Here is an 11,364-nt window from a genome sequence, read left to right as displayed (position 1 = left end):
GGACAATAATGGACTGTGAGGAAGGGTTACAGTTAAGTCCCAAAGCACGGCATCGTGACATTTAAGGCCTGTTTGGTGTGGCGCCTAGGACGCCACACCGCGCCTAACTTGTGGCGGCCAAAACGGCCGCCGCACCCGCGGCAAAAAAAGTTAGGCGCGGTGTGGCAGGTGCGGCGGCCCTCCAAACAGGTCCTTAGCGTCGTGTGTCAATACCATGACACCAAAATCTATGGTGTCGGATATTGATAACATGGCGACATGATGTTTAGTTCCATGATATTTCGCCCATGCTATGGCGGATGCGACCTGTCACTTTACAATGTTAAATGAAACAAAGTTGTTCTATTCAACCATGATGCTAGAGGTCGTGCACGTGGCGTCGTATTGTGGGTCCAAATATAAAAGATTTTAAAAAAGGCTATATCGCGGGGTAAAAATGTTTTAACCTTGCATGCCGCTGGTATTGAAACTTGGAAGCGAGTTGGCCGCTAATTCTAGGGGGAGGTGGTTTGCCTGCGATAGATTTTTATTTTATGGATGATGTTAGAGTAGGCCTAATACAACCAATTGAATAGGGTGTGGCAGGTCCTTTAGCCATGGGTCCCATAAGGATGTAAAAAAGTAAAAAATGGATATATTTTCCTCTTCCTCTAGACGCCACACGACACAACTTTCTCTCCCCCCATCTCTGGTGGATGGATCTCGCCATCAACCACATAAAATCGAAGCACCTCGCTGCACATCTTTGTATTAAAAAGAAGAAGTTGTTACATAACGCGGAGTCTAGCTCAGGCTGACAAAAGAAATGGTAAAATCTCCCAACAGAGACTACCCGGAAAAGAAAGCGCTAAACTAAGATTGATTACTTGCTCGAGATACAACCGAGATGGACCGCTCCAGCTTGGATCCAAAGGCGAATCTCCGACTTGATCTTGTTCAGCAGCTCCCAGGAAGGGGAAGGTCAAACAAGAGGTGTTCCGTTCTTTTCGAAAACACCACGTTATCAGCATAAAGAGTGTGTCAAATCCGCATCTTCTCTCCTTGGCTTGTAGCCGGCGCAGATGACTCCACCAATCTTGCAAGCTATCACAATTCACAAAGGTGATGTTGCACTTCGTCCAAGCAAGGTCGCCCCACCAAACTTCCTTTGCAAAGGAGAATGTTACCAACAAGTGAATTGTTGTCTCCTGCTCTTGATCACAAAGCCAGCGCTTGTCGTGCGCGTCAAGTCCGTGATGCCTTCGTCGATTTGTTGTCCACAGCAGGTCCCTGGACCTTGGACGCAAGCCTGATGAAGAACTTCACCCTTGGCGGTGTCCAATTTTTCTAGGAATTTCAAATGATTCTTTAGCGAAATGAGAATCACGACTAGTGGAAAAAAATATGTGGTTCTTGTGTTTGATTTCAAAATTGAAGTTGCGCACGAAGAATTTCAATTGGTGAGAGTTGAAATCTGAATGCTACTTACATGTGGACAGATTATTTTACTTCTTCTTCACTATAGAAAAAAGGAAGCAAACTTTTTTTTTTGGTTTTGTGCATGTTCATGCTTTTAGGGAAAATCTGTTTGATTTTTTTGAAACGAGAGGATCTCATGTGACTAAAAGAAAAGGCATGTAACAGTTGTGATCATATTTTTTTAAAATTCTGTTGATAAGACATCAAAACAATGCATCAGTCACCAGTGCGTGCGGGGTCCGCATCTCACCTTCCCCTCGAAACCGCCGCACCACGCACGCTCCTCCGATCCAGCCAGCATGCCGCGCTGCGGGACGGATCCCCCGGCGTTTCAGGCGCCGAGCGGCGGGGCCCGCACGGGCCTGCCTGTTTGCCAGCGACAGCTGTTCGTTGCGCTCCACGGAGCGGCGACACGGTCCAAGCCCGCGTCCGATCCCCCCGCCCACTACAGATGGTTCCCACGAGTTCTGTTGGCCCGCATGCCAGCGACACAGGCTGCCAGCTCAGCGCATTCCTGCCTATGCATAAAGCCCCTCCTCCAAATCTCGCGCAGTGTCACTCGCCCTGCAGTCCTGCACCACCTCACCAAACCCGGTGGAACCTCGTGGTCTCCGCCGCCGCCGCCTCGAGCACTCCGCCCGCCATCCGAGTCTCAGGCGTCCCGGACCTTAGGCGGGGAGGCGCGGCGACACTCCCCAGGATTATGCAGAGCGCGGCGGCCATCGGGCTAGTCCGACCATGCGCTGCGCGGCAGCTCGTCGCTTGCCCTAGCCACCGCCGCGGCGGCGCCGTTGCCGTTGCCGGCGGAGGAATCCGGCCTGTCCTCCCGCTGCGCGGCCTCCGCCTCTCCGCGCGCGCCGGGCTCGTGCCGGCCTCGCCGCTGGAGGAGGAGGAGAAGCGGAGATGCAGGGACGTGGCGGCGTCGGCGTCAGCGGCGGCCGCGGCGCAGGGGGCCGGGGAGGAAGCGGGAGGAGGGCTCCTGAAGACGCTGCAGCTGGGGGCGCTCTTCGGCCTCTGGTACCTCTTCAACATCTACTTCAACATCTACAACAAGCAGGTGAGCTGACTGACGACAAACTGTCATTGCCGTCGCCATATCCCCTTCCCCTGTTTTGTTGTGTTGCTTTCATGCCGTGCGAGGAGATGGACTGCTGGCCTTCCCTGGCTAGTGACCGCGCCCTAGTGATTCTCTAGCGCAGACCAGTGAATTGCACAGATCAGTAGTCGTACGTACCAAGGACAGATCCTTCTCTTAGTTTGCATTTGGGTAATTCCGATGATGGCACGGACATAGCTTCTACATTTCTCTGTTCATGCTTGCCCTATGCAGTATGTTGAGAAGAGGCATGGATTGGTTTGTTCATTTATTTTTCCATATTTCCTTCATCTATATGGTGAATCGGTCTTGCTGAAGCTTCCACACGGATATCTCACTAGATTCGGTGAAGTGCTAGCTGGCCTGAGTTTATTGTCTTGAGAAATTTATAAATCAACTATAATGGATTTCCCTTTTGCCACATAGTCCTCAGAAAATTGATAAAAATGACAAGTGAGTTAACAAATATAGGCCAACCCACTTTTTCTGTGTAAGTGCAAGACTTTGCTCAAAATCCATCATGATCTTCAACTGTTACAGACTCCAAACATAGTGACACAAGAAGAAATTCTTGCCTTTGCTTCCTTTTTTTTCCTTATGTTTATACATGTTCCTTATACGACACATTCTGGGTGAGATTTTGCTCAATTTTGTAAAAGCCTAGGAAGTATCTACACTGTTGTTTTAACCATATATTCAATAATGATGCAATTAAGCTGTTGCTTCTTTCATACATGGGTAAATATGAAAAGCTTTTACATAGCAAGCTTTTGTTGATGATTTCACTCAAGATGTTTGTCTTTTGTACTGCAGACTGCACCCATGTGATGTCTTTCCATTTTTATTCATATGCACATAGGTCTTCATTTTTGCATATGTGTAGTTAATAGATTAGAATAGCATCTCTACTGCGATAAGTGGCTATGTTCGCAAGAAAACCTTGTTGATTCATGATTTCACTCAAGATGTTTGTCTTTTGTACTGCAGACTGCACCCATGTGATGTCTTTCCATTTTTATTCATATGCACATAGGTCTTCATTTTTGTATATCTGTAGTTAATAGATTAGAATAGCATCTCTACTGCAATAAGTGGCTATGTTCAAAGAAAACATTGTTGAAATGTTTTCCATTGTTTCAACTGAGAACTTAAGTGATGCTTTGGTAAATCACAGTAGTTGGATTTGTTGATGTACACTGGGCCACCTTTTAGTTATGTGAGAAACATTTAGATGGTGAACATCAGTTGGCAGCAAATAATACAACTTTTTAAAACTGTTTCTTTGCTCGGCAGGTTCTGAAGGTTTTGCCGTACCCTATAAACATTACAAATGTGCAGTTTGCTGTTGGAACTGCCATTGCTTTGTTCATGTGGATCACTGGTATCCTTAAAAGACCAAAGATCTCTGGTGCCCAGGTGGATATTAAGTTTCTCCAGACATACTTTCAGTACACGCATAGTGCATCAAAATGACATCAGTTTTGTTCTTGTTTCCCAGCTTCTCGCTATCCTTCCTCTGGCTATTGTCCACACCATGGGCAATCTTTTCACAAACATGAGCCTTGGAAAGGTTGCAGTGTCATTTACACATACTATCAAGGCCATGGAGCCTTTCTTCTCGGTCCTCCTTTCAGCAATCTTCCTTGGTGAGGTAATTTCATCTGTTCAACTCTGTAGTCCGTTAGTAACTGTTGATAATATGATAAAACTTTTCTTGCTTTTACTCCGGCAAATGAATGGTTTTGCAGTTCCCTACTCCTTGGGTTGTATTGTCTCTTGTTCCCATCGTTGGTGGCGTGGCATTGGCATCTCTTACTGAGGCTTCCTTTAACTGGTAAGTTATATAAGTGCCTTATGTTGAATACAAGCAGGTGTTTGGATTTCCTGTCTTTTGCTCCATTGCTTCAATCATTGGATGTTCCTCAAACTTTAGTTGATCAATGTTCCGGTGCTAATTTTTCTACAATTGTAGTTAGTTACTTAGTTTTTCTCTGTTGTGCATATAATGAATGATGTGTGTGCATGCTCTCACACATGATCAGGAAGTTAGAAGCAATGGCTTCCTTGTTATCTCATTCCATTGTCATGTGTAACCTCCAATTTCTATGTCACAGGGCTGGCTTTTGGAGTGCAATGGCTTCAAATGTGACCTTCCAATCAAGGAATGTGCTAAGCAAGAAGCTTATGGTGAAGAAAGAGGTCTCTGAACTATCACTTTTGCAATTTTCTGTAATTATGTAGTAATTTTCTTGTGAATAATTGATTAGAGTTTTAGTTATGGATGGGTATTTTATGTCTGCCCTTCGAGTGTATATTTAACTCTTTCTTTTGCCACTTCAGGAATCTCTGGACAACATTAATCTTTTCTCAATCATTACGGTCATGTCATTCTTCCTCTTGGCCCCAGTAACCTTACTAACAGAGGGTGTCAAAGTCAGTCCTGCAGTCTTGCAGTCTGCTGTGAGTATTCCTGCTCTATATTTATCAATGACATCCTGCAGATTGGCTTGAGGACAATTATATATTCCTGAAAAACTTGAAATCTTGTGCAGGGCTTGAACTTAAAACAGATATACACGAGATCTCTGATTGCTGCATTCTGCTTCCATGCGTACCAACAGGTCAGCCATGTATTCAGTTACCTGATGATCCATCTTGTTGGAATTATTGGATCTGTTTTTCCCTTCAGTTACATGTTTGGTGCTGAGTCAGATTATTTGATATGAATGTACAAATTCCAGTTCATGTGTATACATGGTATTGGGTGTTCACAATTTGGAATTTACTTGCTGATCTTTTTATGCTTAATTTGTTCAAGGTGTCATACATGATCCTCGCTAGGGTGTCCCCAGTCACCCATTCCGTGGGCAACTGTGTCAAGCGTGTGGTGGTCATTGTGACTTCCGTTCTGTTCTTCAGGACCCCTGTTTCTCCCGTCAACTCTCTAGGTTCGCATCTTTTCCTTTCACCACACTAAGTAAGTGAATCATGTTATTCTGCTCTCCCTCACGAATTGAATTGGGAACATTTGATTTGTCCAGGTACCGGGGTTGCCCTCGCAGGAGTTTTCCTGTACTCACAACTGAAGAGGCTTAAGCCCAAGGCCAAGGCTGCTTAATGACATATATTATCAGGTCCATCCATTAGAACTGTGGAAGACCTGCCGTCTGAGTGACTAGCGAGTGCAGTAGTTTAGAATGATGTTGAGAGAAGCCCCTCTGGTTTGCTACCACTTCATGTGACTGTTTGTGACTTAATTACTAGCATTTTTGAACGGATTTATGGTTTATTAGTGTATTAATAATTTTTCTGTGGTGCCATTTTTCTTGTGCTGTTTTATACGCTTCTGAAACTGAACTTCGAGGAAGACAGACAAAAATAATAGTGTTGTGGAGATGTAATCCTCGGGAATTGTTCTTTCGTGGTGAATCGTGATCCTTCCGGCATGGACAATACTACACAACTGGATCCTTTGCTGAACTGGGAGGATGTCATTCCGTGGGACTGTTTTCAATCTGCTAGTCCTGGGATCCACACTACTGGGGTCACAAATAAGTAGTGTGATGGAGACACAATCTTCGGAATTATTATTTCGTGGTAAATGGTGATATTTTCGGCATGGACGGCGTACTACACTACACTACTGGGATCCTTGACTGTTGCTTGAATTCGGGTGGCCTGGGCACTGTGTATTCATTCACTCAGGACAAGGAGTCGGGACAACAAATTTCACTGCGAAAAGATTATCCGTCAAACTGTGCCCATCTCGTCCCCACGGCCGTCAGCGTCATTGCCGTCCGTGACGAGGAAGCGCTTCGATTTCGCCTTCCAGACAACAGAAATGTCCTCTTTGGGCACGCCCTTGCTCTACGGCGCAAAGAAGACAACGACGCGACGAAGGCGACCAAGAACATGGACGCGGCTGGAGGAGAGGCCAGGGCCGGAGGAGGGCGCGCCAAGACGATGCTACGGCTGGGGGCGCTCTTCGGTCTCTGGCACCTCTTCACCGGCACCGGCTACAGCAAGCAGGTAGGTGGCCAGCAGCTCCGACATCTAGATGCTAGTGCTTCATTGTCAGTTGCTTGTCTGAGCAACATCTAGATGATCACAAGGATTACCAGCAAGTTAATTTTAAACCGTTCCTGTAAACGCATGGGCATGGCAGGTTCTGAAGGCTTTCACGTATCCGATAAACGTCACGGCCGTGCAGTTCGCCGTTGGAACTGTAGTCGCTTTGCTCATGTGGACCACCGGTATCCTTAAAAGACCAAAGGTGTCTGGGGCACAGGTAAATATTAGTAATTCATTTGGTTTTCTTCCTTTAATTTGGTGAACTAGCTTAGCAGTAGGACGATACACATATTATATATATTATTGCACCAAAATTTACCTCTCTGTTGCAATGATATGTTCTTGTTTTCCCAGCCTGCGGCTGTCCTCCCTCTGGCTATCGTCCATACCATGGCCAATCTTTTCACAAACATGAGCCCTGGAAAGGTTGCGGTGTCATTTACACGACGACAAGGCTCACAGGGAGCTGAAGCCTACCTTACCTGTTCTCCTTCCTATCTTCCTCGGTCAGGTGATTTCATTCTCTGTGCAACATATACTTTTTCCTTCTGTTTGTTACCGCTCATGAACATCCCTATCAATTTGCAGTTGCTTATTCCGTTGGTTGTATTGTGTCTTGTTCCAATTGCGACCTTCCAGTCAAGGAATGTGATGAGGGTAACCCGATTACCAATCTTCAACTTTTTTCAATGATCAGTTATGAATTCATTTGCTAGTTCCTCAAGCGTATGTCTACTACTCTAACCCCTCTTCCCTGTTCTCCCTCGCTCTTCTGACCAGGGATCTCTGGACGCCATTAATGTTTTCTCAGTTATCACAGTCATGTCATTCTTCCTCTTGACCCCAGTAACCTTTCTAACAGAAGGTGTCCAAGTCACACCCGCAGGCCTGCAGTCCCTGGTGAGGACCATATATGCTGTTTATTATTTAGCCATTGTGCCTCTCAGGCTGGCATGGTGAATGGTGACACTTGGAGTTTTTGACACTACTATTCTCTCTTGTAGTCTTATGTGTGTATGTATCGAACTTAAAACAGATATACACAGGAACGATCTTTGCTGCTTGATGCATTCTGCTTCCATGGGTACCAACAGGTTAGCCATCTCTTCGATTTGTTACATGATATGTTTGTGTTATTGTGATCATTTTTTCTTGAGGAAAGTGTTATTGTAATCATTAATCGGATATGTTTGTCATGACTTGAAATTGGCTTTGTGATGGTACATTTGTTTGGTTTAAGGTATGATACATGATCCTAGCAAGGGTGTCACAATTGAAGAGAATTTCATAAGACCCAAGGCTAAGGCTGCTAGATCACATTTTCAGGAGAACTAGTACCTGTATTAGAACAATATTTGCTGGAGAGTTCATTCATTCATTGGCCCATTTCTGATCTATACAGTTACCAGCATTTGCGAATTGTTTAATCGTGTATTAATAAATCTGCTGAATTTTTACTGTGAATTGCTTCCCTTTGGACAAACTGGTTGTGTGTGTAATAGCGCTCATTGTGGAATCACTTTTGCTAAATATATGTGATTGCGTACAGAGAAAAGGTACTGTAATAATATATCTTTATTAAAAATAATTCCATGAACATAGAACAAGTATTCAACTGAATAAAGTAAAATATGGCTAGCTGCTACTCTATACTACTGTACCTATGAACCGTTGAACACACGCACGATCCTCCTGTTTAAATTGATAAATTCTACCTAAAAACCCTAATAACTACGCTAAACCACTGTACCCATCTCGACGTCTCCCTTGCCGTCGGCATCCTCGCCGTCATCGACGAACCGCTTCCAGTACCAGTGCGCCTTCCAGACGCCGGCCATGTCCTCGATGGGCACGCCCTTGGTCTCCGGCAGGAAGAAGGCGACGAAGAGCGTCATGACCACGACGCAGGCGGCGAAGAAGAAGAAGAGCACAAACTTGAGGCGGCACAGCATGGGGAGGAAGGCCTGCGCGACGGCGAAGGTCATGAGCATGTTGACGGCGACGGTGATGCTCTGCCCCGCCGGGCGCACCTCCAGCGGCATCACCTCGCTGGGCACCAGCCACCCCAGCGGGCCCCACGACCAGGCGAAGCCGGCCACGTAGGCGCACATCACCACCACCACGACCGCCGCGTAGCCCGCCGGGATCGTCGCCACGCCGCTCCACCCGAACTTGGCGCCGATGAGGGTGCCGACGGCCACCTGCCCCGCCAGCATCTGGGCGCCGCCCTCCAGGAGCAGCGCGCGCCGGCCGACGCGGTCCACGGTGAACACCGAGACGAGGGTTGAGGCGAGGTTGACGAGGCCGGTGATCACCGCCGACATGAGCGACGCGCTGCCGCCGAAGCCCAGCGTCTTGAAGAGCACGGGCGCGTAGAACATGATGACGTTGATGCCCGTCAGCTGCTGGAACAGGGGGATCGCCACCGCCATCACCAGCTGGGGCCGGTGCTTGCGGTGGAGGATGTCGCGCCACGGGCGGGAGACGGCCCTGGACACCTCGCCGGCCGCCACCAGGTCGTCGTACTCGGCGGACACGTCGTCGGTGCCGCGCAAGCGCCGCAGCATCCGCCTGGCCTCCTCGGGGCGGCCGCGCTCCAGGAGGGAGTTGGGCGTGTCCGGGAGGAACACGGAGCCGATGGTGATGATGGCGGCGGGGACGGCGGCGAACGCGAGGCTGAGGCGCCAGCCCCACCCGCCGGCGATCCTGTCGGTGCCGTAGTTGATGAGGTTGGCGAAGAGGATGCCGAGCGTGATCATGAGCTGGAAGCCGTTGTTGAGCATGCCGCGCATCCGCGCCGGCGCCATCTCCGACAGGTAGACGGGCACGCTCTGGTTGGCGAAGCCGACGCCGATCCCCAGCAGCACGCGGCCCAGGATGAGCATGGTCACGTTCATGGCGGCGCCGTTGAGCACGCACCCGGCAAGGAAGGTGAGCCCGCCGTAGAACATGGACCACTTGCGGCCGGCAGCCCGGGTGACGGAGGCCGCGAAGAGCGAGGCGACGAGCGCGGCGACGTAGAGCGAGGAGGTGAAGAGCGTCAGCAGCTGGCTGTCGAACTTGCAGTACTGGTTGCCGCCGTCCGCCGCCTCCGCCTGCTTCCGGTACACGGACGGGAAGAAGCGGAGGAGGAAGGGGTCCATGGACGTGACGCCGCCGGAGATGCCGATGTCGTAGCCGAAGATGAGCCCGCCCGTGGCCGCCACCATGCACGCCATGAAGACGAACGGGGTCAGCCCACCGGGGTAGTCCTGCCGCCGCCCGGCCGGCGCCACAGCAGCGCCGCCCGCCATTGCGATTTGCGAACTGAACTACCGAAGACGATCGATCGATGGACGACGACACAAGAACACAACCGCGATTTTGACTTGTGTGTGATCTCGAGTGGCAAGTCGAGTTCGTTGATTTGCGTTTGTCGTTGTGGTTTGGAGGGAAAGCCGTCGCGTGGATTTATAGGGCCGGCCGGAAAGCTGCGATTCCGATTGGGGTCCCGACGTGGTACCTCGTATCGGATTCGCCCACGCGCGTGCAAACGCTCCTGCTCGGACTCGTAGTACACCATTTTGCACTGGGATTGGGCCTGTTGAATTGTGCCTACGTAAATCCGATTTTGACAGTAGTGTCGACTTCTTTTCCTGTACATGTCCGTACACCGTATGCGTGTGCACGTGGATCTGTATTCCGATTCCGATTTCATATTTTAATTACAGTAATGCTTCTCCTAGACTCCTAGAACGTCCGACGTGGGGTGAAAATATCGGACGCACACATACGCCACGTGACTGCCATCCTCCATCCAGCTTCCCACCGACACCACACGCTCCCGTTAATTCTTTTTACCGTAGCTTTAGCTTCTTATTCTCTTTTCAACCTTATGCATTCGTCCTGATCCTTATCTCCATGACACGATGCCTCGGCATCATGCGCGGAGGCCACCGCCGGCGACTCATCCAGCACCGCGGAGGCGCATGCAGTGAAGGCCTTCCACAACTGTACCGAACGTGCGTAGGCCTCGTAGTGCCCATCAATTGTCTGGCGGATGACAATGGTGGTCTATGCCACTCGATTTGTAGCATCCTAGCACAGGATGTCGATTCGAGTTGCTAGAAGAATGATTCCAGCAGCAAGGTGTTGAGATACTAGCAACGGGGATTAATTTAGATGGCGAGGAGCTGGACGATGAAGGTAAGTAGATGATTTCGGGGGTGATGGATTTTCGATGTTGCAACAGTTCATTTATGATGTTATGATTGATATTTCTCAATGTTGCAATATTAATTTTGGGATGTTTCAATTGGAGGTTTCAAATGTTGCTGAAGGTGACCAGAGATGTTAAAATAGATAAATCGAAATATAGCAATACGATACTTTGCTTGATTGCTTTTGTTTTATGTTTCATCTGTTGCTTTGACATGTTGCAGTGAGAAATTTCTGTTGTTGCAATGGTAAATTTTGATGTTTGATTGGCTAAGAAGTGGAGATTATTCGTGGAGTCACATGCAGCCATGAACTACTTTTGTGTATATTTTTTATGTTTCAATGACATTTTTCAATGCTGCGACGGGTGTATGCACTACCGGAGACGGCACCTTTGCCGAGCGCAAAAATTTTTGCCGAGAGTATTTCGTCGGGCACTCGGCGAATAAGACCTTTGCCGAGTGCCGCACTCGACAAAAAGAAACACTCGGCGAACAATAGATTTGCCGAGTGTCATGCGTTTGGCAAACAATAACACTCGG

The 11,364-nt window shown here is 48.4% G+C and overlaps 3 protein-coding genes across 3 annotated transcripts; 2 read left to right on the top strand and 1 right to left on the bottom strand.

Moving 5' to 3' along the window:
- The first annotated feature begins 2,011 nt into the window (after positions 1-2,011).
- On the top strand, positions 2,012-5,874 carry LOC112882656 (phosphoenolpyruvate/phosphate translocator 1, chloroplastic-like). The gene is made up of 9 exons (XM_025947760.1): positions 2,012-2,515; positions 3,848-3,970; positions 4,053-4,205; positions 4,303-4,388; positions 4,669-4,753; positions 4,895-5,014; positions 5,107-5,175; positions 5,373-5,502; positions 5,596-5,874. Exons 1-9 carry the CDS (start codon positions 2,162-2,164, stop codon positions 5,670-5,672), a joined length of 1,197 nt encoding a protein of 398 aa, XP_025803545.1. The 5' UTR covers positions 2,012-2,161; the 3' UTR covers positions 5,673-5,874.
- Positions 5,875-6,092: 218 nt separating this feature from the next.
- Positions 6,093-8,091, top strand: LOC112882657. The gene is made up of 7 exons (XM_025947762.1): positions 6,093-6,583; positions 6,720-6,842; positions 6,980-7,136; positions 7,214-7,282; positions 7,406-7,525; positions 7,630-7,719; positions 7,866-8,091. Exons 1-5 carry the CDS (start codon positions 6,173-6,175, stop codon positions 7,423-7,425), a joined length of 780 nt encoding a protein of 259 aa, XP_025803547.1. The 5' UTR covers positions 6,093-6,172; the 3' UTR covers positions 7,426-7,525; positions 7,630-7,719; positions 7,866-8,091.
- Positions 8,092-8,361: 270 nt separating this feature from the next.
- LOC112880975 (sugar transport protein MST6-like) lies at positions 8,362-9,918 on the bottom strand. The gene has a single exon (XM_025945697.1). It carries the CDS (start codon positions 9,916-9,918, stop codon positions 8,362-8,364), a length of 1,557 nt encoding a protein of 518 aa, XP_025801482.1.
- Positions 9,919-11,364: the final 1,446 nt, after the last annotated feature.

This window comes from Panicum hallii, chromosome 2 (genome assembly GCF_002211085.1).
Source record: "Panicum hallii strain FIL2 chromosome 2, PHallii_v3.1, whole genome shotgun sequence".
In the NCBI taxonomy this organism is placed as follows: Eukaryota; Viridiplantae; Streptophyta; class Magnoliopsida; order Poales; family Poaceae; genus Panicum; species Panicum hallii.
Note: the sequence above shows the minus strand (reverse complement) of the source record. Positions and strands in the feature narration are given on the sequence as shown.

Coding starts and splice junctions, on each gene's coding strand:
- LOC112882657 (XM_025947762.1), top strand. CDS start 6,173: ATGGACGGCGTACTACACTACACTACTGGGATCCTTGACTGTTGCTTG. Junction 6,584..6,719: donor GCACCGGCTACAGCAAGCAG/GTAGGTGGCCAG, acceptor TGGGCATGGCAG/GTTCTGAAGGCTTTCACGTA. Junction 7,283..7,405: donor AGTCAAGGAATGTGATGAGG/GTAACCCGATTA, acceptor TCTTCTGACCAG/GGATCTCTGGACGCCATTAA.
- LOC112880975 (XM_025945697.1), bottom strand. CDS start 9,918: ATGGCGGGCGGCGCTGCTGTGGCGCCGGCCGGGCGGCGGCAGGACTAC.
- LOC112882656 (XM_025947760.1), top strand. CDS start 2,162: ATGCAGAGCGCGGCGGCCATCGGGCTAGTCCGACCATGCGCTGCGCGG. Junction 2,516..3,847: donor TCAACATCTACAACAAGCAG/GTGAGCTGACTG, acceptor TTTGCTCGGCAG/GTTCTGAAGGTTTTGCCGTA. Junction 4,206..4,302: donor CAGCAATCTTCCTTGGTGAG/GTAATTTCATCT, acceptor ATGGTTTTGCAG/TTCCCTACTCCTTGGGTTGT.